The sequence below is a fragment of the Oncorhynchus mykiss genome, chromosome 31 (genome assembly GCF_013265735.2).
Source record: "Oncorhynchus mykiss isolate Arlee chromosome 31, USDA_OmykA_1.1, whole genome shotgun sequence".
Classification (NCBI taxonomy): Eukaryota; Metazoa; Chordata; class Actinopteri; order Salmoniformes; family Salmonidae; genus Oncorhynchus; species Oncorhynchus mykiss.
Genome location: NC_050571.1, coordinates 42,549,552 through 42,577,288, shown reverse-complemented (window position 1 = coordinate 42,577,288; position 27,737 = coordinate 42,549,552). Strand labels below are relative to the sequence as shown.

The 27,737-nt window shown below is 41.9% G+C and overlaps 1 protein-coding gene across 7 annotated transcripts in view; it reads left to right on the top strand.

Annotated features, from left to right (window-relative positions):
• LOC110505192 (protein diaphanous homolog 2) overlaps positions 1 to 27,737 on the top strand; it is a 648,044-nt gene that overhangs the window by 410,659 nt on the left and 209,648 nt on the right. For all 7 annotated transcript variants that reach the window (XM_021584239.2, XM_021584242.2, XM_036969763.1 and 4 more), the window contains one exon: positions 10,634 to 10,763. In XM_021584239.2, coding sequence (XP_021439914.2) covers positions 10,634 to 10,763 — 130 coding nt within the window. The remainder of the gene's footprint in view (positions 1 to 10,633; positions 10,764 to 27,737) is intronic.

Sequence of the window (27,737 nt, the reverse complement as noted above, 5' to 3'; positions counted from 1 at the left end):
CACCTGTATTGTTGCTTTACTCTCTCTCTCTCTGTGTGTGTGTGTGTGTGTGTGTGTGTGTGTGTGTGTGTGTGTGTGTGTGTGTGTGTGTGCGCGTGCTTAGACAGTGAATGGTAAACAACCCAGTGGCTGAGTGTGGGGTGCAGCAGAGCATAATTATGTTTAAATAAAGAGAACACCATTAGGATTCGGGTAATACTACGTTCCCCCACCACCAAGTGGTTGGTATTGTTTTCATGTCTGTACTGGTGCGTTCCTCATGCCTTCCATGATATAGGGAATGATATTGGGAATTATTTAAATATTACATCAATCCACCCCCTCCCGGCTTTTCGAGTTTGGGTTTTCACCGCTTTTCATTTTTCCCTGGTAACAATTGCATTATAATTCTGCGGAACACTCCTTTCACTTTCAAAAGGGTACAAAGGCCTCATCCACACTAAATACTTTATTGATCAGAGCCCTTTGAATAGCTAATTATCTGCCTGTGATGTGCAACGATTAATATGAGGCCATTGTTTGCGTAGAACCATGGTAGGTGATTCCCCTCACCGTGCATATTGTTTAAAGTAATTCTTGATCATTAGAGCTAAGACAACATTTGTGGCTGCACAAAGTAGGGACCAAGACGAGGGGGCCGTCTGTCTGTCAACCTAAGCAAGTTGGAAAAAGAGAAAAACCAAGAGAAAATAAGTAAAGATAAGTGAAGAGAACTGAGAAGAGAGAAGAGGGATGGTGTAACAGAGAGAAAATAGTGCTTTAACAGGATGTGCCTGAATAATAAGTATCTTTCACCCTTAGCAAGTGTTAAATTGGGGCTGGTGAGGTTAACGTGCTGCTTTATAAAGAGATTAGAAGCCAATGTGTGATGAAAGGAAGTGTGCTGATGGTGATGCTCATCATGGTGCTTCTATGGCTATCGGAGCAGAAGCATAGTGGCCTGTTGCATTAACACTCATTACCATTAGACTATCAGTGGCAATGTGTATGCCCTTTTATCACAGCCCGATGCGTCAGAATGTGAACTGAACCACATGGTTGGTTCTGTTGTAATCATGTAAGTGTTTATGTCCTGGAGCGTGGTCAATTGTATTATGTGTAATCGACTCGGCTCACACTCCCTTTGCCATCTTGCCCCTGACAGTGGCAGGGGGTGGGAATGTTGCCAATGACTTTGATTGGTCTTCCAACAGCCCTATTCTACATATGCTGCTGTTTAGTCCTAAAATGTGCACCATATTCCATTTTGTTGTGATTATGAGGAATCAAGAAAGTAGTCCAATTGATAATGTTTTTTTTTTATTTATACCAAATACAAACATGCACATACGAACAACAACTTACATACAGTGGGGGGAAAAATATTTAGTCAGCCACCAATTGTGCAAGTTCTCCCACTTAAAAAGATGAGAGAGGCCTGTAATTGTCATCATAGGTACACTTCAACTATGACAGACAAAATGAGAAGGAAAAAGATCCAGAAAATCACATTGTAGGATTTTTAATGAATTTATTTGCAAATTATGGTGGAAAATAAGTATTTGGTCACCTACAAGCAAGCAATATTTCTGGCTCTCACAGACCTGTAACTTCTTCTTTAAGAGGCTCCTCTGTCCTCCACTCGTTACCTGTATTAATGAAGGAAGCCTCTTCTAAAGATGATGCACAAGAAAGCCTGCAAACAGTTTGCTGAAGACTTGCAGACTAAGGACATGGATTACTGGAACCATGTCCTGTGGTCTGATGAGACCAAGATAAACTTATTTGGTTCAGATGGTGTCAAGCGTGTGTGGCGGCAACCAGGTGAGGAGTACAAAGACAAGTGTGTCTTGCCTACAGTCAAGCATGGTGGTGGGAGTGTCATGGTCTTGGGCTGCATGAGTGCTGCCGGCACTGGGGAGCTACAGTTCATTGAGGGAACCATGACATACTGAAGCAGAGCATGATCCCCTCCCTTCAGAGACTGGAGCTTAGGGCAGTATTCCAACATTATAACGACCCCAAACACACCTCCAAGACGACCACTGCCTTGCTAAAGAAGCTGAGGGTAAAGGTGATGGACTGGCCAAGCATGTCTCCAGACCTAAAACCTATTGAGCATCTGTGGGGCATCCTCAAACGGAAGGTGGAGAAGTGAAAGGTCTCTAACATCCACCAGCTCCGTGATGTCATCACGGAGGAGTGGAAGAGGACTCCAGTGGCAAGTTGTGAAGCTCTGGTGAACTCCATGCCCAAGAGGGTTAAGGCAGTGCTGGAAGATGATGGTGGCCACACAAAATATTTTCACTTAAGGGTGTACTCACTTTTGTTACCAGCGGTTTAAACATGAATGGCTGTGTTTTGAGTTATTTTCAGGGGACAGCAAATTGACACTGTTATACAAGCTGTACACTACTTTACATTGTAGCAAAGTGGGATTTCTTCAGTGTTGTCACATTAAAATATATACTCAAATATTTACAAAAATGTGAGGGGTGTACTCACTTTTGTGATATACTGTGTGTGTATATATATATATATATATATATATATATATATATATATATATATATATATATATATATATATATATATATATATATATGCATACATATAGAATGTTTTTTGTTTGTTTTTGAAAGAAAAGCACATTTTTGGTCCATTAAAATAACATCAAATTGATAAGAAATACAGTGTAGACATTGTTAATGTTGTAAATGACTTTTGTAGCTGGAAATGGCAGATTGTTATGGAATATCTGCAAAGGTGTACGGCTGCCCATTATCAGCAACCATCACTCCTGTGTTCCAATGGCACGTTTGTGTTAGCTAATCCAAGTTTATAATTTTGAAAAGCTAATTGATCATTAGAAAACCCTTTTGCAATTATGTTAATTGAGCTGAAAACTATAAAACTAGCCTTCTTTAGACTAGTTGAGTATCTGGACCATCAACATTTGTGGGTTCGATTACAGGCTCAAAATGGCCAGAAACAAAAACCTTTCTTCTGAAACTTGTCAGTCTATACTTGTTCTGAGAAATGAAGGCTATTACATCCGAGAAATTGCCAAGAAACTGAAGATCTCATACAATGCTGTACACTACTCCCTTCACAGATCCGTGCAAACTGGCTAACCAGAATAGAAAGAGGAGTGGGAGGCCCCAGTGCACAACTGAGCAAAAGTACAAGTACATTGGAGTGTCTAGTTTGAGAAAAATACACCTTACAAGTCCTCAACTGGCAGCTTCATTACATAGTACCCACAAATCACCAGTCTCAATGTCAACAGTGAAGAGGCGATTCCGGGATGCGTGCCCTCTGGCAGAGTTGCAAAAAAAAAGCCATATCTTAATAATAAAAGATTAAGATGGGCAAAATAACACAGACACTGGATAGAGGAACTCTCCCTAGAATGCCAGCATCCCGGAGTCACCTCTTCACTGTTGACATTAAGATTGTTGTTTTTTTAATATATTTTTTTAAGTTATTTTATTTATGTTTTTCAAACATTATTAGCCTAGAAAGTTGTTTGTGTTATTACATACAGCCAAGAAATAACTTTTGGATTTCAGAGTGGCAGTAACTCACCAGCATTCTGACCAGACGACTTTCCTGAATTGAATCCTTTGTTCGTACCTCCCTAAACAATTGAACTTACCTCAAAGGCTGCTCCAAGACGCCTCTGCCGGAAAAAAAATATTCGGAGTGGACTTCTAGTCTGACTCAGGTGTTGTGCACACCATCCACCACTTCCAAGTATATTAATCGCTAATGCTCAGTCCTTGGACAATAAAGTAGACAAGCTCAGGGTGAGGATCTCCTTTCAGAGAGACATCAGGGACTGTAACATACTCTTTTTCACGGAATCATGGCTCTCTCCAGATATATTGTCCCCATCCACACAGACTGGGATATCTTCCGGGTGCCTCTAAGAATAACATTGATGTATAAACTGATATGGTGACTAGGTTCATCTGGAAGAGTATAGGGGATGTTGTTCCCACTGTGACTTTTAAAACCTACCCAAACCAAAAACTGTGGAAAGAGATGGTAGCATTAGTGCAAAACTGAAAGTGTGAACCACCACTTTTAACCACGGCAAGGCGACTGGGAATATGGTGGAATACAAACAGTGCAGGTATGCCCCCGTAAGGGAATAAAACAGGCAAAAAGTCAGTGCAGAGACAAAATGGAGTCAGAATTCAACGGCTCAGACACGAGATGTATGTAGCAGAGTCTACAGACAAACACAAAGAGAAAACCAGCCACATTGCGGACACAGACATCTTGCTTCCAGACAAGCTAAACACCTTCTTTGCCCGCTTTGCTGATAACAGTGCCACCGACTAGCGTTGCCGAAGTGAGTAAGACGTTTAAGCATGTTAACCCTCGCAAGGCTGCCGGCCCAGACGGCATCCCTAGCCACGTCCTCAGAGCATGCGCAGACCAGCTGGCTGGAGGGTTTATGGACATATTCAATCTCTCCCTATCCCATTCTGCTGTCCACCATTGTTCCTGTACCTAAGAAATCAATGGTTACTGATCTAAATGACTATTGCCCCGTAGCACTCACTTCTGTCTTCATGAAGGGATTTGAGAGGCTAGTGTGGGATAATATCACCTCCACCTTACCTGACACCCTAGAACCACTTCAATTTGTATACCACCCCAATAGATCCACAGACGATGCAATTGCCATCACACTGCACTCTGCCCTATCCCATCTGGACAAGAGGAATACCTCCGTAAGAATGCTGTTCATTGACTATAGCTCAGCCTTCAACAACATAGTACCCTCCAAGCTCATCGTTAAGCTCAGGACCCTGGGGCTGAACCCAACCCTGTGAAACTGCATCCTGGACTTCCTGAAATTCCGCCCGCAGGTGGTGAAGGTAGGAAACAACACCTCCACTATGCTGATCCTCAACACAGGGACCCCACAAGGGTGCATGCTCAGCCTCCTCTTGTACTCCCTGTTCACCCATGGCTACATGGCCATGCACACATCCAACTCAATCATCAAGTTTGCAGATGACACAATCATCAAGTTTGCAGATGACACAACAATGATGAGACAGCCTACAGGGAGGAGGTGAGGGCCTTGGCGGAGTGGTGCCAGGAAAATAATCTTCAGCGTAAAAAACAAAAAACAAAAGTGCTGATCTTGGACTTTCTCATCAAGGCAAAGGGTGGCTACTTTGAAAAATATAAAATATAAAATAAATGTTGATTTTGGGTTACTACATAATTCTGTATGTGTTATTTCATAGTTTTCTACAATTAAGAAAACAATGAAGAAAATTGTAAAATCAAAGAAAAACCCTTGAATGAGTAGGTGTCAACTATTGACTGGTACTGTATATATATGTGATGGGATGTATAGAGATTATGGACAGTTTGTGGACATAATATTTAGTTTATATGTAGACTATGTAGGATAGAATAGTATACAGTTGAAGTCGGAAGTTTACATGCACTTAGGTTGGAGTCATTAAAACTCGTTTTTCAACCACTCCACACATTTCTTGTTCACAAGCTATAGTTTTGGCATGTCGGTTAGGACATCTACTTTGTGCATGACACAAGTATTTTTTTTTTTTTTTTTGTTTACAGACAGATTATTTCACTTATAATTCACTGTATCACATCTCCATTGGGTCAGAAGTTTACATACACTAAGTTGACTGTGCCTTTAAACAGCATGGACAATTCCTGAAGATGATGTCATGGCTTTAGAAGCTTCGGATATTCTAATTGACATAATTTGAGTGAATTGGAGGTGTACCTGTGGATGTATTTCAAGGTCAACCTTCAAACTCAGTGCCTCTTTGCTTGACATCAAGGGAAAATCAAAGGAAATCAGCCAAGACCTCAGAAAAACAATTGTAGAACTCCACAAGTCTGGTTCACCCTTGGGAGCAATTTCCAAATGCCTGAAGGTACCACGTTCATCTGTACAAACTACCAAATACTAATTGAGTGTATTTAAACTTCTGACCTGCTGGAAATGTGTTGAAAGAAATAAAAGCTGAAATAAATAATTTGTCTAATGTCAGGAATTGTGAAAAATTGAGTTTAAAAGGTATTTGGCTAAGGTGTATGTAAACTTCTGACTTCAACTGTTTGCTCCAACTTTCCCTCCATCTTGTGCCAACATCACTTCTTTTTAAGTTTTGGTTCCAATAGTTTTTATTGTTTTCTAAGAGATTGTCAGTTGGATATGCTCTCTGCAAGGTTTTGTATATCTTCCCTACATCGTCTTCTGACTCAAATAAGACTCCATTTCTCTGATGTCCAAAACGTTATACATTTTAAGACAACGCAGAAGAGAAAACATAAATTGGAATGGGAATGGATTTACTCTCTCATATGATCATGTGGTTTACCTGTTGTCTTAGTCAACCACTGGCTACCCCACACATCAATGTAATGTAACCCTTGTGTAGCAATAAAATCTTGATCATAAAACATTTGTTCCCAGGGAGGTCTGCCAGAATCTTGAGAGTTTGGCATGGCTCTTCGTAAGAAGGTTAATACTGTATCACAGCTGCTGCAGTTGCCACTGCACTGGTGGTTTGAATTTGCTGTGCCTTTCTGGGCTGACCTTGGGGATATGGAAACCATCTTTTTTTATGTTTAAAAAAAGGATATCTCCCTCTCTCTTCTCCCCCCTCAAACCAGCCATCCTGAAGTCAAGTCTTGACAGAAAACAATCTGTTTGAGCCGTCGAGGGCGAGGGGGGTAAGCCATCCCCGGTGCCCCTACCTAAAGCAGCCCTTCAGACCCTACTTTGTCCCTCCTATCTCCATGAGGGAGGGAGGGAGGGATGCGGGGAAAAAAGGAGTTAGGGAGTTATGCAGTATGCTCGACTACCTCTCTGGGTTGTTACACATTTAGAGTTGAATAGATGTTTCCTGTTGTACTATACCGCAACGTATATCTATTTTCAATTCCTTTTCAAAGTTTTGTGCCCGAGATTCGTGAAAGGGTCAACTACGATTGCACTTTTTGCATTTTTGATACCTTTGTGCTGGGAAGCGTTGTGGAGCAACTAAGTATTTTTTAGGAGTGGTTGACACATGGGTCCAATGTAATGAACAGCTGTAATTAAATTCAAACTTGCCTTTGCATTACCTAAGTAAATAAGTAAAAAGGGTAAAATATATAACTTGTTTTCCAGCAGCAAAATAAAACATTTGGTGGGGAGGGGTTGTTAATACACACACCTTGCAGTGCTGTGCTGACGTGGATGTATGATTCAATACTGCTCAGATGCAGCCTGACAGATCTTGCTCAGTGGGTAACTCCCCAACCCCTCCTCCCCAGTCCTGCTGAAATATTTATATTTACAGTAAACATACATTATAGTATATTTATGGGTAAATACTGTGGTATGATCCAGTAGTTGTAAGATTCGGTAACACTTTACAAACCATACGTAATTTACCTTAACAATTGTACTTTTGTTCCCCTAATGTAACTACACAAAAATGACTGTAGAACCAACACTGTGTTTGTAGGTAGTTACATAGTAATAGCTTTATTCACCAATTTCTCTACCATTCATATTTGTGAATGGCCAAAGGAACTGACATCTAGGTAAACAGCAGTGCAGTGCGTCTGACCTAGCCTGTCATGAGGGACATTCTTTATTTTGAAGTGCCGACCCACACTTCAGAAAGTATTCATACCCCTTGACTTATTCCACATTTTGTTGTGTTTCAGCCTGAATAAAACATGTATTAAATCATCATTTTTTTTCTCACCCATATACACACAATGCCCCTCTAATGTCAAAGTGAAAACACGTTTTTAGAAATTTTTGCAAATGTCGTGAAAGTGACATACACAACTATACAATTGACCTAAGTATTCACACCCCCGAGTCAATAGATGTTCAAATCACCTCTGGCAGCGATTACAGCTGTGAGTCTTCCTAAGAGATTTGCCTGCCTTGATTGTACAACATTTGCAGATTATTTTTTAAATGATTTACGCTCTGTCAAATTGGTTGTTGAACATTGCTAGACAACCATTTTTCAGTCTTGCCATAGATGTTCAAGCAGATTTTAGTCAAAGCTGTAACTCTGCCACTCCGGAATATCCACTGTCTTCTTGGTAAGCAGCTCCAGTGTAGATTTGGTCTTGTGTTTTAGGTTATTGTCCCTTGTCTGGTGGAAAGCAGACTGAACTAGGTTTTCCTCTAGGATTTTGCCTGTCCTTTGTTCTATTCTATTTCATGTTTATCCTTAAAAACTCCCCAGTCGCTAAATATTACAAGTATACATGATGCAGCCACCACTATGCTTGAAAATATGGAGAGTGGTACTCAGTAATGTGTTGCATTGGATTTTCCCCAAACGTAACACTTTGTATTAATGAAAAAAAGTGAATTGCTTTGCCACATCTTTGCAGTATTACTTTCAAATCCAATTTTATTGGTGACATACACATATTTAGCAGATGGTTGTGCGGGTGTAGCGAGATGCTTGTGTTCCTAACTCCTAGCTCCTACAGTGCAGTAGTATCTAACCATTCACAACAATACAAACACATATCTAAAAGTAAAATAATGAAATGAAGAAATACAGTGCCAGTTAAAAGATTGAACACACCTACTCATTCCAGGGTTTTTCTTTATTTATATTATTTTCTACATTATAGAATAATAGTAATGACATCACAATTATGAAATATCACTTATGGAATCATGTAGTAACCAAAAAAGTGTTAAACGAATCCAAATATATGTTATGTGTGAGATTATTTTTTGATTACTACATGATTCCATGTGTTATTTCATAGTTTTGATGTGTTCACTGTAGGAAATAGTTAAAAAATAAACAAAAACCCTTGAATGAGTAGATGTGTCCAGACTTTTGTATATAAATATTAGGACGCTGTTGCGCATTCTTCACCACGATGTCTGTGTGGGTGGACCATTTCAGTTTGTCCGTGATGTGTACGCCGGGGAACTTAAAACTTTCCACCTTCTCCACTACTGTCCCGTCGATGTGGATAGGGGGGTGCTCCCTCTGCTGTTTCCTGAAGTCCACAATATTTCCGGCTGTATGTAATAACACAACAAAATGTTCTAAGCTAATCATGTAAAAAAATAACACACACAAAAAATATACTGCAAAGTTGCTTAGGAGCTAGAAGCAGAGTTGCCATGTACGTAGACGCCATCTTCTTATTTAGTGCTATGTTGCAAACAGGATGCATGTTTTGGAATATTTTTATTCTCTACGGGCTTCCTTCTTTTAACTATGTAAATTAGGCTAGTATTGTGAATATATTTAAGCTTGCCATAACGAAGGGGTTGAACACTTATTGACGCAAGACATTTCAACTAATTCATTTTTCTTCATTTGTAGAAATGTCTTAAAACATTTGCACTTTGACATTATGGAGTATTGTGTGTAGTAAGCCAGTGATACAAAATCTAAAAAAATCATGTAAAAATGCAGGCTGTAACACAACGGAATGTGGAACAAGTCAAGGGGTGTGAATATTTTTTGATGGCACTGAAATTAAGCCTATGTGAAAAAATTAAACCAAGTGAGAAAATGCATATAGGGATGAATGCATCAATGAGTCAATTGCTCTAAAAATTGGACAGGATGTTAAGAGAGGAAGAGGGGAGGAAAGGGATTTGGCTTGTCCCTGCTCTCCAGCACAAACATGTCATTGAAAGGTCATGCAGAATCTCTGAAAGGCGTGTGCAGTTGTCCACAATGGAAAATATGCTGCTGGCAGTCGCTGTACTGGCCTTTTTCTCTCCAATTGTATTTATCTAGTCTAGCATATTCCATTCTCTTTTCCTTTCTCCAACCTTTCATATTTTTTTATTCAGATGTGCTGTTTGATATGTTGTGTGTTTTTCTGTGTGTATTAATAATTTGTGTTTGTATTCAAGTCTACTTAATGCATTGGCATATCTGCCCTTGTGCTCTCTTGCAGATGCATAGTTCTCAGAATGCCTCTCAGCCCATCTTATCTCTAGAAATGTATGTGACCTTCACTAACAAACTGTACTATATAGGCCCTCCTTATATGCCTCTGTCATATGGTAAAAGCACAGTAGGCCAAAGGTGGTTCCTGAAAGACTGAAATGAAGCGAGCTGAAAGCATACATGCATAAGCTCTCCTGCCCTTATGTTGGTTGTTTCATGCAGATCCTTTGTTGTCGTGGCATTTTCTACAGATGTGGGTTCTTATTTTGATCACCTTGTTGAAGGAAAGCATGTCAAACTTGTAGTGTATGTGAGGTTTAAAAAGGCTTCTGAAGTCTGTAATTTCCACTTTGAAATGTCAGACTTGATTTATCAACCCCTAGAAAAATGTACATGAACTAAAATACACATAATTATTCACATTTCCTGTTGCTGCAGGATTACTTTCCTGCTGTAGCAAACTGGCTGAAATTAAGATTCTACATCTGTAACGTTCTAAGAACATTCTATGGTCCTGTGTGGCTCAGTTGGTAAGAGCATGGCGATAGCAACGCCAGGGTCGTGAGTTGGAGGTCAAATGTACTACAATGTATGCACTCACTGTTGTCAGTCACGTTGGGATAAAAGCTTTTGCTATATGCATATATTATAAGAACAACTGATGTTGTGACTCACCCATGACTTCACCTCTCTCTCAGCTTCGAGACACTAAGTCGTCCGACCAAAACACAACTCTGCTTCACTTCCTGGCCGAAAAGTGTGAAGAGAAGTACCCGGAGATCCTGAGGTTCCCTGAAGAGCTGGAACACGTGGAGAGTGCTAGCAAAGGTAAGCCAGTCCGTCCTCTTTAAATAATGGACACTGCATCACTGGTTGAACCATAATACTACGAAGACAACCTTAGACAGTAGCTTCTATTATTTTGTGAGAGATAGATGTACAGTACTATATACTGCAAAGTCAGAGAGTAATAAACACGTGTTGTCATACTAGCATATTGCAATAGCAAAATGCTCTAATTGGACCTGGCAAGACAGTAAGCTATACTTTCAACAAACAAGATATATTCCACCCGGCAATTTCTGCCTCTTGAAATTGTACCATCTCACAGGAAAGCACAACATATTTCAGACAAAATGCAATTTACTCCACAGCTGCAATCATTCTAGGTGTTAGCAGTCACCTTTACCAATTTACTGCCATGTTTCATTTCCTGATCTTCTTGTTTTGACCCCTCTGCATTGTGTTTTGTCGGTAGCCATTATAAATCCCTCAACAAGGCCCACATAGTATAGTTATGTGTCTTCCTTGGCTCCATTTCAATTAAGAAAGATGTTGATTACAATTATGATGTTCTTTGTTTGTTTTCATCAAAGTATTTTCTTCACCTTCTTCCCCCACCGGTATCCTCACTCTTTATACAATATAAACCCAGTTAAATCAAATTGTAAATGGCCAATGGGATTGTCTTTTTCGCTGCATTATCACAATGACACAACGTTACGACTTGTTTTCAGACTGATTGTTTCGGGAAGCTAGTTTCATTGCGTGACCTTAGGATATTTACCTTGCTGCTGCCTTTTCTTCACCAGCAGCTCCCAGATCCCACACTACATGGCTTACAAGGCGGTGTTCAAATCCTTTATTGCTTTTCTCTTAAACCAAGAGGCTCCGAGGCATTTTACTTGATTTAGACCCTCCCATGTTTTATAGAGTGACCCAAGAGATTAGGCCCAACAAGGTTAAGATACTTTAATTAGGCCTGTTGGATCAGATGGAATAACAATGCCTAATGGCCAGAGAGCCGCTCTTAATCCGTGTGTTATGTGTAAATCTTGAACAGTCTTCCGCTCAGGAAGAGCGCCCCCCCCGTAGATTCAATATGGATGAGATCTGGATATCAGCAGTTTCAGTGGTCGATGGGAGGACTTCAATGGAGCACAATTGACTCGTATACATTTTGAGATGACCACCAAGAAAGGTCAACACACCGGATGGGAGGCATGGCGTGTTGACAGGACAGAAGGATTGGCTTTAAAGCACCACACGTTATTGTCTTTATCTGCCATTGTGGATTGGCTTTGAGAATAAGAGAAAGTGGCTGTCATTTGTGGTGTGGAAGTGGCGTCTTTACAGCTCAAGTGGTGTAATTACCTCGAGAGTAAACATGCTACGTTGTTCACACATTTGAATTATGTTGTTTACCCGACATGTATTTTTATTTATTGTACCTTTATTCAACTAGGCAAGTCAGTGAAGAATAAATTCTTATTTTCAATGACGGCCTAGGAACAGTGGGTTAACTGTCTTGTTCAGGGGCAGAACGACAGATGTGTACCTTGTCAGCTCAGGGATTCGATCTTGCAATCTTCCGATTACTAGTCCCGACGCTCTAACCTGTGTGTTCCCTCCTGTCACGTAAGTGTTTGCGGCCTCATTGTGTCTGGGAATAGACGTGTTTCTCTGACCATGCTGTCATTTCCCCTGTCAATAAACGAATGATGTGCTAATTCCATTCTCAAGTATTCAATGGGGAATCCCCAGATGCCTATTTACTTTGTTAGTTACCTAATTGGTTCTTTAATCTAATTCCCATGAATTATGTGCTCGACTGAGGCAGCGAGGCAGCCATTGTTAAAGTGGACCAGACACAGTCTTTATTATGGATATAGATGGATGAGTGTACGGCTCAAACGGTGAACGTGTATCAACTCACTCAAGTCATTTCAGGGACAATCAATTCTTGTACATGCTTGTTAGTTCAATTGGGTGAGACTAATAAGCTGACTCAATTCATTATGGCAAACACCATTGGAAAACACAGACATGACACTAAGGAGAAGGCTGTAGAGGATATAAAGCTGTTTACTTCACAGTGCTTTCATTGGTGCCTGTATTTTATGTATATATTAATTAACACAGAACGTATATACAATACAATAACTTTATTGTCCATGGACATTTTCATTTTCTCTTAAGGCTAGAATATAATTGGGGGTTAAAACCCGAAAAACTAGCCCTTTAAGAGCATATGATTCCTTAGGGAGAGAGACAGAAGTAATGAGATTGGAAATATATTTTGTTTTTATCTCATGCCTATTTGTCAGCAGACAGCATTGGTTTTAATCCTGAAGTGATGCTTTTGTAATCCGTTGTGGGATCCTTGGGACGTCCAACTCTGACACCACCCCATTAAAGTTGAAATGTAAAATGGTTAAGGTAAGAGTTAGGATTAGGGTAGGGACATCCCAAGGATCCCTGATAGCACTAGCCTTGACAGAAGTGCCCTTTCACAGGTGCAAAAGGAATTTGATGATTGAGTTTCCCACTCCAACAAGAAACAGAACTCTGTGATCTATGTTTTAAATGACACAAGGGGGAGCGTCAGCGCTCATGTTGTTTTCTGTGATTTTAAGGGTAGTTTGAGCTGCCGGAGAGGAGAGAAACAAAGAAGCTAAAATCTCAGCTGCCTAGCCTCACTAAAACAAATTTAATCAGAGAACACTTTGAGGCTGGAACACAAAGGGAGCTTGGCGATGGCTGGGCCACGTGTTGGCTTGATACCAGTCTGGAGGAGCTTTTACACTTGTGTAGAACGAGGCCCAGCTGAATAATTTACTGACTATCTTCCAGATCCTTTACAAGGCTTTTTGGTCTCCTGTCAGGTAAATTGGTATTAGAACATGGTAAAACATTGTTCAGTTTGCCCTAAACCGAGCTACAGTATATCTAGTCATCTCTCATTCTCCTCTCTTTTTTGCATCTCTCTTTCTCACTCTCTTTAATCACTACAGTGCATTAGATTAACTTTGTTTCCATGTCTCCACTAAAATAACTGTTTAGTTTCTCCTCTTTGGTTTATTCCTTCTCTTCTACTTGGCCCGTGGCCGGCGGCATGCTAGAATGGAATTACAGTTGAAGTCGGAAGTTTACATACACCTTCGCCAAAGACATTTAAACTCAGTTTTTCACAATTCCTGACATTTAATCCTAGTAAAAATGCCCTGTCTTTGGTCAGTTAGGATCACCACTTTATTTTAAGAATGTGAAATGTCAGAATAATAGTAGAGTGAATGATTTATTTCAGCTTTTATTTCTTTCATCACATTCCGAGTGTGTCAGAAGTTTACGTACACTCAATTCGTTTTCGGTTGCATTGCCTTTAAATTGTTTAACTTGTGTCAAACGTTTCAGGTAGCCTTCCACAAGCTTCCCACAATAAGTTGGGTGAATTTTGGCCCATTCCTTCCTGACAGAGCTGGTGTAACTGAGTCAGGCCTCCTTGCTCGCACATGCTTTTTTCAGTTCTGCCCACATATTTTCTATAGGGTTGAGGTCAGGGCTTTGTGATGGCCCTTTTGCCACAATTTTGGAAGTATGCTTGACTTTTTTCCACAACTTTGGACGTATGCTTGGGGTCATTGTCCATTTGGAAGACCCATTTGCGACCAAGCTTTAACTTCCTGACTGGTGTCTTGAGATGTTGCATCAATATATTCACATAATTGTCCTGCCTCATGATGCCATCTATTTTGTGAAGTCTGCCAGTCCCTCCTGCAGCAAAGCACCCCCACAGCATGATGCTGCAAACCCCGTGTTTCACGGTTGGGATGGTATTCTTCAGCTTGCAAGCCTCCCCATTTTCCTCCAAACATAACGATGGCCAAACAGTTCTATTTTTGTTTCATCAGACCAGAGGAGATTTCTCCATGTGCAGTTGCATACCATGGTCTGGCTTTTTATGTTGATTTTGGAGCAGTGGCTTCTTTCTTGCTGATCAGCCTTTCAGGTTTTGTCGATATAGGACTCGTTTTACTTTGGATATAGATACTTTTGTACCAGTTTCCTCAGGCATCTTCACAAGGTCCTTTGCTGTTGCTCTGGGATTGATTTGCACTTTTCGCACCAAAGTACATTCATCTCTAGGAGACGGAACACGTCTCCTTCCTGAGCGGTATGACGGCTGCGTGGTCAAATTGTGTTTACACTTGCATACTATTGTTTGTACAGATGAACATGGTACCTTCAGGCGTTTGGACATTGCTCACAGGGATGAACCAGACTTGTGGAGGTCTATCATGTTTTTACTGAGATCTTGGCTGATTTCTTTTAATTTTCCCAAGATGTCAAGCAATGAGGCACTGAGTTTGAAGGTAAGCCTTGAAATACATCCACAGGTACACCTCCAATTGACTCAAATTATGTCAATTAGCCTATAAGAAGCTTCTAAAACTATGACATCATGTTCTGGAATTTTCTAAGTTTTTTAAAAAGGCACAGTCAACTTAGTGTATGTAAACTTCTGACCGACTGGAATTGTGATGCATTGAATTATAAATTAAATAATATATATGTAAACAACTTCCTCTCTATTTAGCCCCGTCTCCTCCATCAAAGCATCAGTTCAGCACGGCGGAGTAATGCATCGAGTAATTTAGGGAGCAGAACAGCGTGCCTCCGTGTTTAGTACCACCACCCTCTGTTGTGATCTGTAGCTGAGGTGAGGCCACGTGACCTTGCAAACCTGTGTACAGCTAGAGGCCCTGAGCCGGCGAATTTCTGCTTGTTGCGTCAAGTCCCGTGGGGGAAAACCGGGGTTGGCTGGTCGGAAGGGGGAAGGGTGTGGGGGTTGAGGAGGAGGAGGAGGGAGAGGGGGTTCAAACGATAGAATAATCACAAGCCCATCTACAAAGGGCTGGAGCATGCACACTTAATTTACCTGATTGAAAAGAGCAATCAGTTCCGGCTGATTTCCCTGAGAAAGGTTTTTCTTCAGTTCCCTTCCCTTGATTGCCCACTCCAAAGTGCCTCTCTCTCTCCAAGTCCCTAACCTCTACTGCTCCTCAGAGATAGAGAAATAAAGGAAGAAAGTGAAAGAGTGAGACAGAGAGAAGAAAGAATGCGAGTCAGGCAGAGACAGGAGACCGGTAGGCCCGCCTTTGTCTGCTCTATTGCAGGCAGTCTCCCTTAATCACATTATTCTGTGTTTTGCCCACTGCTTCCCCGCCCATGTTAATGGACTTATATTGTTTCCATGTAATGTTAATGTTCTGCCTCTGTCATGACAAGTCCAAATAAAGAAATAAAAAGATAATTGCTAATCAATGGTAACTGGATCATTGTACAATCCACTCTGGGTCGAGTGGTGTAATTTGGCATTTGCCGGCAATCATTAATGTGATTCAGTAAATGCCCTTTTTTGGTTTGATTGTATTACTTCCATTTGCAGTCTATTATCCGTATTCTGATTCATCCCTCCAAAAACATTAGGGGAATCAATGTTATGTTCATCTATAATTGATGTATTAACAACATTTGATTTGACAAAACTTCCTGTCTCGAATAAATCCACTGGCCTTCAGAACTTCAGAACAGGCCTCACTGAAATCTCAATAGCCATTCCTGTAGAGTTATGTATAAGCCATCTTGTTTTCTCAGTCATAGCATTTTCATAGAGTTGTGTAGATGCAGAACTTAATTAAACTGCAACCCTCCATGCTTGTGAATTATAAATGCTACATGCTAACGAGGTGATAGATCTGCATTTGGACTCCTAGCAGGTCGACCACTCTCCCCTTCCTTGACACACATGATTGCATCCCTTATTATCTTGGAAGCTTGCCCATAGAGAGCAGCTGTAGAGGGAGGATGGAGGCTAGACTCCTCCCCGTGCAGGTTGAGATCATGGCTAACTGGAGCCCGGCTCAGCACACACAGTTGTCCCCACGGGAGACTCCTTTCTCTATGGACACACCCATTATCAAAGGCTCACCTGCCTCAAGGTCACAGCTCATTTGAATCCTCCGGTTCACCCAGAGAGACACACAGGGGCCAGGGAATGTGCTGAGTCTCAACGATGGCCTGGGACAAGTGGACCGATGACAATAAGGACTGACATTGTGGGGTTGTTGTGCTGTTTATACATGAATCGCACATTCTTATGCAAGAGTATGTTTTGTTTAGACTACGTGCTCGTTTCAGCCCAGAAGTAAAAAAACACCCCACAAAAAAACAGACCATTAACCAGAAGGTTGTTTGTTTGAAATAGAGGCTAGACAATATGGGAGATGAACTAGCAACCAAAAGGCTGCTGATCAAGGCACTTAACCCCGACGTAGCTTCAGGGGTGCTGAACTGTTGCTCACCCTGTGCTCGTTCATATGTGCCTAACGTATGGCGTGTGTTTGTGTTGTCTTGGGGAACAGAGCAAAATGAAGCACCATCTCAGCTGGACCAATAACGTATTATTATATTCTAATCATTGAGGTTGAGTTGGCATGCCAGTAGTTTTGAGATGACAAAATGGCACTGTAGTGCACATTCCTTGTATTCCAGGCGCACCCTCAAATATTGGTTAGATGGAGTGGGTTGTGAACGACTTCATAGAAGCTGTCATCTGATTCAGATTCCTACCCAATAAAACAAATGCTACTCTTTTGAGCTTCTCCAACATATGTATCCCATTCTTACAATGTTCCCTCCACGTCAGCATACATATCAGTAGGCAAAGGATGTGCTCTTGAATTGTTTTCATGTCGGTCCTCATCGGGGGCACAAGATTCAAATCAATCAAGTTGAGTGCACATTCCAAACACAGGAAGTGAATCAGCGTTATTGTTATACATACTCTCTGCAAGGCCACTGGCTCTATTTGTTGTGGTTAGATATTGTTTTGTAATTTCCTAGGACAGTAAATATTGAGGCCTGATGCCCTTGTAACGTCTGGCAGCAATATGAATCAGGTGCTGTTTTGCATTGATTATCCCCTCTAATGTAAGACATTGGAGGAGTTAGGTCATAAACTTTATGTTGTGGAGCTTTATGTCCAATGAAGCTTACTTAGTACATGGTCCTTTGACCTTCTCTCAACGGTGAGTAGTAAGACCCAGTATTAGACACCATTTCTGTGTTTGAACATTGAATTTATTTTTTTTTTTAATGAGTAGCCATTTCCTCATGTGTTGTGTTCTTCATTGTCGGAGTGCTCCTTACCTCACACTGTCACAATAGACGTTGATTAGCATGTATTCAGCTAGCGTTTTTGTTGCACTGTGAACAGTGCCTGCGCCGAAGGCTTTAATGTTGACCTTGTCTGCTGGACAATTGTTATCGATGAAGCTCTCCTCAACTCATTTCTTGGAGTCTGGGACTGCCAGTGGTGACTTAAAGCATTTTCTGACACAACTTCAGAACTATGTACCGACCAAAGGTTCAGTCAATTATTTTGCTGGAAGTACAGGGGAGCACTTCTCACAAGTGATTTTGGATCTCGGAGGCCATGCTTAATGGAATCCAGAGCATTGCTTCTTTCTCGCTACCCTTTATCTACATTCTTAATGTTTAGTTTTAAGGACCATCTCTCTTTTCAATGGGATTTATCCTGCTATCTTGGCTTTATTCAATAACTTAGTGTTCTCAGATCCATGTGCTGCCTGTGGCTTTTAGACTGTGGAGGGAAATCTTAAGTGAGGGCTGCCTTGCATGTGCTATGATCTCTCTGCTCATATAAGCACCTGCTAGATCCGCTGGCTAAATCCTAGAGCTTATGCAGGTGAAATGTGGACGCAAATACTTTGATTGAGGAAAAATACTACTCAAATCCCACCTCAGAGTGGTGATCGACCTCTTCAAAATCTCTTCAGGCCTGATTAATGGGTCTTACAAAGAAATATTTGTTACTCTTAATATTTCTTATATTTATTTTGTCAATTTATTTTGTCCATATTCATGCACTTTCATGGTATTTGTTCAACATTCTAAAGGTCCCATTGTGACATTATCAACTCCCAGACTTCCAACATTCCATTCATCACAAATCAGCTATTTTGACCAATCAAATCAAATTGTATTCGTCACATGCGCCTAATACAACAGGTGCAGACCTTACAGTGAAATGCTTACTTACAAGCCCTTAACCAGCAATGCAGTTAAAAAAAAAAAGTGTTAAGTGAAACATTTTAATAAAAATAACAAATAGTTAAATAGCAGCTGTAAAATAACAGTAGTGAGACTATATGCAGTGGGTACCAGTACAGAGTCAATGTGTGGGGGCACAGGTTAGTCGAGGTAATATGTACATGTAGGTAGAGTTAAAGTGACTATGCATGGATATTAACCAGAGAGTAGCAGCATCATAAGGGGGGGGGGGGGGGACAACAACAACAACAATACATTTTTAGGGCCTTCTTCTGACACCGCCTGGTTTAGAGGTCCTGAATTGCAGGAGGCTTGGCCCCAGTGATGTACAGGGTAGTACTCACTACACTCCGTAATGCCTTGCGGTCAGAGGCCGAGCAGTTGCCATACCAGGCGGTGATGCACCCAGTCAGGATTCTGTCGATGGTTTTGTCCAGGTGGGAAAGGGCAGTGTGGAAAGCAATAGAGATCGCATTAAATGTGGATCTGTTGGGGCGGTATACAAATTTGAGTGGGTCTAGGGTTTCTAGAATAATGGTGCTGATGAGAGCCATGACTAGCCTTTCAAAGCACTTCATGGCTACAGACATGAGTGCTACGTGTAGTCATTTAGGCATGTTATCTTAGTGTTCTTTGGCACAGGGACTATGTTGGTCTGCTTGAAACATGTTGGTATTACAGACTCGGACAGGGACAGGTTGAAAATGTCAGGGAAGACACTTGCCAGTTGGTCAGTGCATGCTCAGAGTACACGTCCTGGTAATCCGTCTGGCCCCACGGCTTTGTGAATATTGACCTGTTTAAATGTCTTACTCACATCGGCTACGGAGAGCGTGATCACACAGTCGTCTGGAACAGCTGATGCTCTCATGAGTGCTTCAGTGTTGCTTGCCTCGAAGCGAGCATGAAGTAATTTAGCTCATCTGGTTAGGTCGTGTCACTGGGCAGCTCGCGTCTGTACTACCCTTTGTAGTCTGTAATAGTTTGCAAGCCCTGCCATGTCCGACAAGCGTCAGAGCAGGTGTAGTACGATTCAATCTTAGTCCTGTATTGATGCTTTGCCTGTTTGATGGTTCGTCTGAGGGCATATTGGGATTTGTTATACTCGCACGGGTTATACTCCCGCTCCTTGAAAGCGGCAGCTCTACCCTTTAGCTCAGAGCAAATGTTACATGTAATTCATGGCATCTGGTTGGAGTATGTATGTACGGTACCTGTGGGGGGCGACGTCATTTATGCATTTATTGATGAAGCCAGTGACTGATGTGGTGTACGGGTGACTTTTTCCACATGGCTCACATCAGCACCATTAGCACCATCATTCTAGAAACCCTAGACCCAATGCCATTGGAAAATCCCGGGAACATATTCCAGTGTGTGCCAGCAAAGTAGTCCTGTAGCTTAGCATCTGCGTAATCTGACCACTTCTTTATTGACCGAGTCATTGGTGCGTCTTGCTTTTGTTTTTGCTTGTAAGCAGGAATCAAAAGGATATAATTATGGTCAGATTTGCCAAACAGAGGGTGAGGGAGACCTTGTAAACATCTCTGTGTGCGTAGTAAAGGTTGTCTTGAGATTTTTTTCCCTCTGGGTGCACATTTAACATGCTGGTAGAAATGAGGTAAAACAGATTTAAGTTTCCCTGAATTAAAGTCCCCGGCCACTAGGAGCTCCGCTTCTGGATGAGCGTTTTCCTATTTTCTTATGGCCGTATACAGCTCATTGAGTGCGGACTTAGTGCCAGCATCGGTGTGTGGTGGTAAATTGACAGCTACAAGGAATATAGATGGAAATGTCCTTGGTAAATAGTGGGGTCTTCAACTTATCATGAGATACTCTGCCTCAGGCGAGCAAAACTTTGAGACTTCCTTAATATTAGATTTTGTGCACCAGCTGTTGTTTACAAATATGCACAGACCACCACCCCTTGTCTTACCGGAGGCAACTGTTCTATCCTGCCGATACAGCTTAAAACCCGCCAGCTGTATGTTATTCATGTCGGCGTTCAGCAAAAACTCGGTGAAACATAAGATATTACAGTTTTTAATGTCCCATTGGTAGGATATTCATGATCGTAGCTTGTCTATTTTGTTATCCACTGATTGTACGTTGGCTAATAGGAGAGGTTGTTTTCCTGGCACCACTCCGCCAGAGCCCTCAACTCCTCCCTGGAGGATGTCTCGTCATTGTTGGTAATCAGGCCTACTATGGTTTTGTCGTATGCAAACTTGATGATTGAGTTGGAGGCGTGTGTGGCCACGCAGTCATGGGTGAGCAGGGAGTACAGCAGGGGGCTGAGTACGCACCCTTGTGGAGCCCCTGTGTTGAGGATCAGTGACGAAGAGGTGTTGTTTCCTACCTTCACCACCTGGGGTGGCCCGTAAGGAAGTCCAGGACCCAGTTGCACAGGGTGGAGTTCAGACCCAGGGCCCCATGCTGGGCCCCAGGGCCCCATTTGCATCAATCTAATGTGTTTGTTTTTTTTGCAAACTCTGCAGTCACATGAATGCAACAGAAACATCAATAACCAAACAACTGTCTCTTGCATGGTGTGCACTTGCATTAAAGGGTCAATCTAAACGTATTATTGTTGTGGACTTAAAACATCCAATTTAGTTGTTTTTTCTATTTAAAAGGTGTGATTTTTTTTGAGAGCAACAACCCCCAAAAACTTGAAAAATAGGAAACCTGGAAAAACAAAACGGAGAAAATTGGAAATTGGGAAAAAATACAATGTATTGTATAGGGCCCTGTATATGCTATGCTCAATTAACTTGTGTCCCCCCCCTGGGGGCAGAGTTGGTCTGGAAAGGGGTTCCCCCTTTCTGGCCAGTAGGTCCATTTTCCCACTGATCCCACTCCAGCCCAGAGAGGGCTTTATGAACATGGAATAGTTTATTTATTTAAAACTTTTAACAATGCATTACATTGCATATACTGTGGTATTTTATACTCTGGTATTCTAGTGAGAGAGTGTTTAAAAATGTAGTAGTCCGAGTGTAGTTATTTATGATTAAATGTGTGATCTAACTGCCCCACAATCAAGTAAGAAAGTTGATATAGTAGTCTATCAATGTAGTCAGACCAACTAGTTTACTCAATTTAACTTTGACAAAATGGAACTGATTTGCGTTAAATGGTAAAGTAAAACTGTATTCACTTCTTCCACTACCCAACAAAAATATTTTACTTCATGTAAATTTACCATCTGGTTTACTAAGAGATTTAACTAGTGCAAAACTTGCTTCACTTTTTTCCAGAGAGGATCATTTCAAATACATTCCCTCAGGAGAAAAACAGGTGCAAATCTAGCCTTCGATGGTTCCTTCAACCAATTTTTACGCGTTACTTGGGAATCTCACTTTGACAATCAGAACATCACACAAGGACATGTATGACAACATTTCTCCAGAGACCCAAGATATTCCTTCTGACAGGAAAGGACACACTTTATTCCCTGTCTCTGACAGAAGGTGTGGGCCCAAAATGTGCCATATCCGGCTCCATGCCCCCGTTTTACTCTGCCCAACGTTGGGCCTGCCAGCCCCGTGCTGAGTGGACCGCCGTGGGAATAGAGTCCACCGCCGCCACGTTTCTGTTCGCCACACACAGCTACTTAGTGCACGGAGATGATAATTAAAGATAGAAGATTTCCCCAGGGTAGTGCCAGTGTGGGAAAGGAGATCAGGAGTTCATCCCTGTGCCTGGGCCAAAGGCACACACACACCAAAAATATATACGTTGTTAGTTAAGCTTTAAATGGGGTCAGGTTGAACATTGCTACCGGCATTCTATGTGCCGTGTCTAATGTGGGCCGTCTGAATCACATTCCAAAGGAGATTCACCTCTCACTTCTCTGCTGCGATTTGCTTTTATTACCTCTCTGACATACTGTATATACCGATGGCTCCTCCACTCATCACTTTGATTTATTATAACCGCCTCACGGAGCATTCGCCTTGAATGCACGTCCGTCAATAAAGTATTTGTTTTTATGAACATGGGCTATTATTGTGGACAAATGATCGAGGCAGATCAACACCATTTCTCGTGGGCATTTCCTGCTCTCCATTTCCTGCTTTTTTTCAAAGTGTATAATCGGATAGTGATTGTAGAGTTGTTGAAAATCGTAGTATTATCAGATTTTTTCCTACCCCTGAACTTGTGCTAATTGTCCTGCCCAAAGCCCTGAGAGAAGTGTCATTGACCAATGTGACTTGTTTTATTCTCCTCCGGAGATAAATCTGTAGGCCCCTGACAATGAGGGCCAAGCTTGTGTGGAGATTCCACTCAGAGGCCACGCTGACGATTTGTCTTGACAAACTGGGAAAAATAGGAAATATGACACAAATGTTCTCATAAATCTATTTAGTATAAGGCATAGCCTATGGCAAATAGTTTGGAGCCTGGGAGAGGGAAAATTGAGTGAGAGAGTGGGAGAAAAAAAAAGTTGAACTTTGAAGATATTAATACCGTTGTGAATATATCTATTATCCACATTCATTTCCAAGGCATTGCGGCATAATAAAGCACTGCCCATTTCCCATTTAAACTCCCAGCACTACTTGGCTCTAAGCTGTATTACGTTGACAAAATTCCATTCTGCATGGGATGAAACACAAAGAGGAACATTTGTCTTTGGTTCTGAATGGAATTTGAAGGGAATCATGGCGTTAGGAAGATACTCTCACACTCCAACCCAAGGACTCTGTATGTAGTCGGCTCAATAGAACTGTTGAAAAGATGGACGTAACTCAAATCTGAGTTATACAAAGGACCCTTCTTTGTGACAAATAAATGTGCGTTCGCCTGAATGTCTCAGAAGAACATTTTAATTTCTCATAAAAATTATGTGGCACAACTTCATTGTTTTTGACTATTACTCGAACAAAACATTTTCTCTTTATTCCAGTTATATTCTAGATGTGTCCAATGAGCACTGTACCAAATCAGCAAGTTCTTGAAATTAGACTGACACTGCAAAATAAATCTCCTTCATCGTACACTACATTACCAAAAGTATGTGGACACCTGCTTGTTGAACATCTCATTGCAAAATCATGAGCATTGATATGGAGTTGGTACCCGCTTTGCTGCTATAATAGCCTCCATTCTTTTGGGAAGGCTTTTTTGTTGGAACATTGCTGCAGGGACTTGCTTCCATTCAGCCACAAGAGCATTAGTGAGGTCGGGCACTGGCTCGCAGTCAGCCTTCCAATTAATCCTGAAGGTTTTCGATGGGGTTGCAGTCAGGGCTCTGTGCAGGCCAATCAAGTTCTTCCATACTGATCTCGACAAACCATGTCTGTATGGACCTCGCTTTGTGCATGCTGAAAGAGAAAGGGGCCTTTCCGAAACTGTTGCACCAAAGTTGGAAGCACAGAATTGTCTAGAATGTCATTGTATGCTGTAACGTTAAGATTTCCCTTCACTAGAACTTAAGGGCCTAGCCCGACCATGAAAAAAATCCCCAGACCATTATTCCTCCTCCACCAAACTTTACAGTTGACACTATGCATTTGGGCAGGTAGCATTATCCTGGCATCTGCCAAACCTAGATTTGTCCGCCGGACTGCCAGATGGTGAAGCATGTTTAATCACTCTAGAGCACGTGTTTCCACTGCTCCAGATTTCCAATGGCGTCGAGCTTTACACCACTCCAGCCGACACTAGGCATTGCACATGGCTGCTCAGCCATGGAAACCAATTTCATGAAGCTCCCAATGAACAGTTATTGTGCTGACGTTGCTTCCAGAGGCCGTTTGGAACTTGGTGGTGAGTGTTGCAACCAAGGACAGACAATTTTTAAGCGCTACGTGCACCAGCACTCGGCAATCCCATTGTGTGAGCTTGTGTGGCCTACCACTGTGTGGCTAAGCCGTTGTTGCTCATAGACATTTCCACTTCACAATAACAGCGCTTACAGTTGACCGGGGCAGCTCTAGCACGGCATAAATTTGACGAACTGACTTGTTGCAAAGGTGGCATCCCATGACAGTGTGACTTTGAATGTCACTGAGCTCTTCAGGAAGGCCATTCTACTGCCAATGTTTTGTCTATGGAGATTGCATGGCTGTGTGCTCGATTTTATACACCTGTCAGCAACGGGTGTGGATGAAATAGCGGAATTGATTAATTTGAAGTGATGTCCACATACTTTTGTATATATAGTGTACCTCTGCCTGTCAGCAAACATGTCTTGCAGACACATTTGAGCATTGGAAAGATTTTGACAAAACATAGATTTTTCATACCAACTGTGTTTACTTGAACACTGCATCTCTTCCCTTTCCATCTCCATCTTTCTGTGGTGTGTTCTACTTTTGCTGTGAAATGTTTTGGCTGTCACACCTGAGGAGTACATTTTCCTTTCAGATCAATCCATGGAGATGTGCCCTACATTCTACTCTATTTTTCCTCCTAAAAAAAAAAGAATGGCCCTTATCTCTGCTTCACCTACATGCTTGCAGAATACCGTCACATTAAGAGATCATGGGCACCACATCCCGAGGTCTCTGCAACATAGGGAGATTTGCAAAGTAAACAGACATTTAATCTGAGTAAAAATTCCCTGTCTTTGGTCTGTTAGGATCACCATTTTATTTTAAGAATGTGAAATGTCAGAATAGTAGTAGTGAGCTTTTATTTCTTTCATCACATTCCCAGTGGGTCAGAAGTTTACATACACTCAATTAGCATTTGGTAGCATTGCCTTTAAATTGTTTAACTTCGGTCAAATGTGTTGGGTACCCTTCCCACAATAAGTTGGGTGAATTTTGGCCCATTTTGTAACTGAGTCAGGTTTGTAGGATCCTTGCTCGCACACACTTTTTCAGTTCTGCCCACAAATCTTCTGTAGGATTGAGGTCAGGGCTTTGTGATGGCCACTCCAATAACTTGACTTTGTTTTCCTTAAGCCATTTTGCCACAGCTTTGGAAGTCTGCTTGGGGTCATTGTCCATTTGGAAGACCCATTTGCGCCCAATCTTGAGATATTGCTTCAATATATCCACATAATTTGCCTCCCTCATGATGCTATCTATTTTGTGAAGTATACCAGTCCCTCCTGCAGCAAAGCACTCCCACAACATGATGCTGCCAGCCTCCCCCTGCATTAAGTACTCTAGTGCATCTCCTCCTTATGGACTGGACCAGATTTTCCAGTTCTTGCTGTGAGATGTTACCCCAATCTTCCACCAAGGCACCAGCAAGTTCCCGGACATTTCTGGGGGGAATGGCCCTAGCCCTCACCCCCAGATCCAACAGGTCCCAGACATGCTCTTCACTCTTCGCTGGCCCTTGCAGAACACTGACATTCCTGTCTTACAGGAAATCACTCACATAATGATTGGTATGGCTGGTATCATTGTCATGCAGCAGGGTCATGTCAGGATGAGCCTGCAGGAAGGGTACCACATGAGGGAGGAATATGTCTTCCCTGTAATGCACAGCGTCGAGATTGCCTGCAATGACAACAAGCTCAGTCCGATGATGCTGTGACACACCACCCCAGACCATGACAGACCCTCCACCTCCAAAACGATCCCGCTCCAGAGTACAGGCGTAATGCTCATTCCTTCGACAATAAACGCGATTCCGACCATCACCCCTGGTGAGACAAAACCACAACTCGTCAATGAAGAGCACTTTTTGCCGGTCCCGACTGGTCCAGCAACGGTGAGTTTGTGCCCATAGGCGACGTTCTTGCCGGTGATGTCTGGTGAGGACCTGCCTTACAACAGGCCTACAAGCCCTCAGTCCAGCCTCTCTCAGCCTATTGCAGACAGTCTAAGCACTGATGGAGTGATTGTGCGTTCCTGGTGTAACTCAGGCAGTTGTTGTTGCCACCCTGTACCTGTCCCTCAGGGGTGATGTTCGGATGTACCGATCCTGTGCAGGTGTTGTTACACATGGTCTGCCACTGCGAGGTCGATCAGCTGTCCTTCCTGTCTCCCTGTAGTGCTGTCTTGGGCATCTCACAGTATGGACATTGCAATTTATTGTCCTGGCCACATCTGCAGTCCTCATGCCTCCTTGCAGCATGTCTCGTGAACTTCCGGCGCCGACAGAGATGGCCGCCTCGCTTCGCGTTCCTAGGAAACTATGCAGTTTTTTGTTTTTTTACACAAGCATTTCGCTACTCTCGCATTAACATCTGCTAACCATGTGTATGTGACAAATACAATTTGATTTGATTTGATCTTAGGCACGTTCACGCAGATGAGCTGGGACCCTGGGCATCTTTCTTTTGGTGTTTTTCAGAGTCAGTAGAAAGGCCTCTTTAGTGTCCTAAGTTTTCATAACTATGACCTTAATTGCCTACCGTCTGTTATTTGTTAGTGTCTTAATGACCATTTCACAGGTCATTCATTGTTTATGGTTCATTGAACAAGCATGGGAGCAGTGTTTAAACCCTTTACGATGAAGATCTGTTAAGTTATTTAGGTTTTTACAAATTATCTTTGAAAGACAGGGTCCTGAAAAAGGGGATGTTTATTTTGTTGCTGAGTTTATATTTACTGTATATATACTGGACAAAAATATAAACAGAACATGCAAAGCTCATTTTTCATGAGCTGAAATAAAATATCCCCAAAATGTTCCATACACACACAAAGCTTGTTTCTCTCAAATGGTGTGCACAAATGTGTTTACATCCCTGTTAGTGAGCATTTCTCCCTTGCCAAGATAATCCACCCACCTGACAGATGTGGCATGTCAAGAAGCTCATTTAACCACATGTCCATTACACAGGTGCACCTTGTGCTTGGGTCAATTAAAGGTAACTCTAAAATGTGTGGTTTTGTCACAGAACACAATGTCACAGTTGTCTCAAGTTGTAATAGAGCATGCAGTTGGCATGCTGACTGCAGGAATATCCAACAG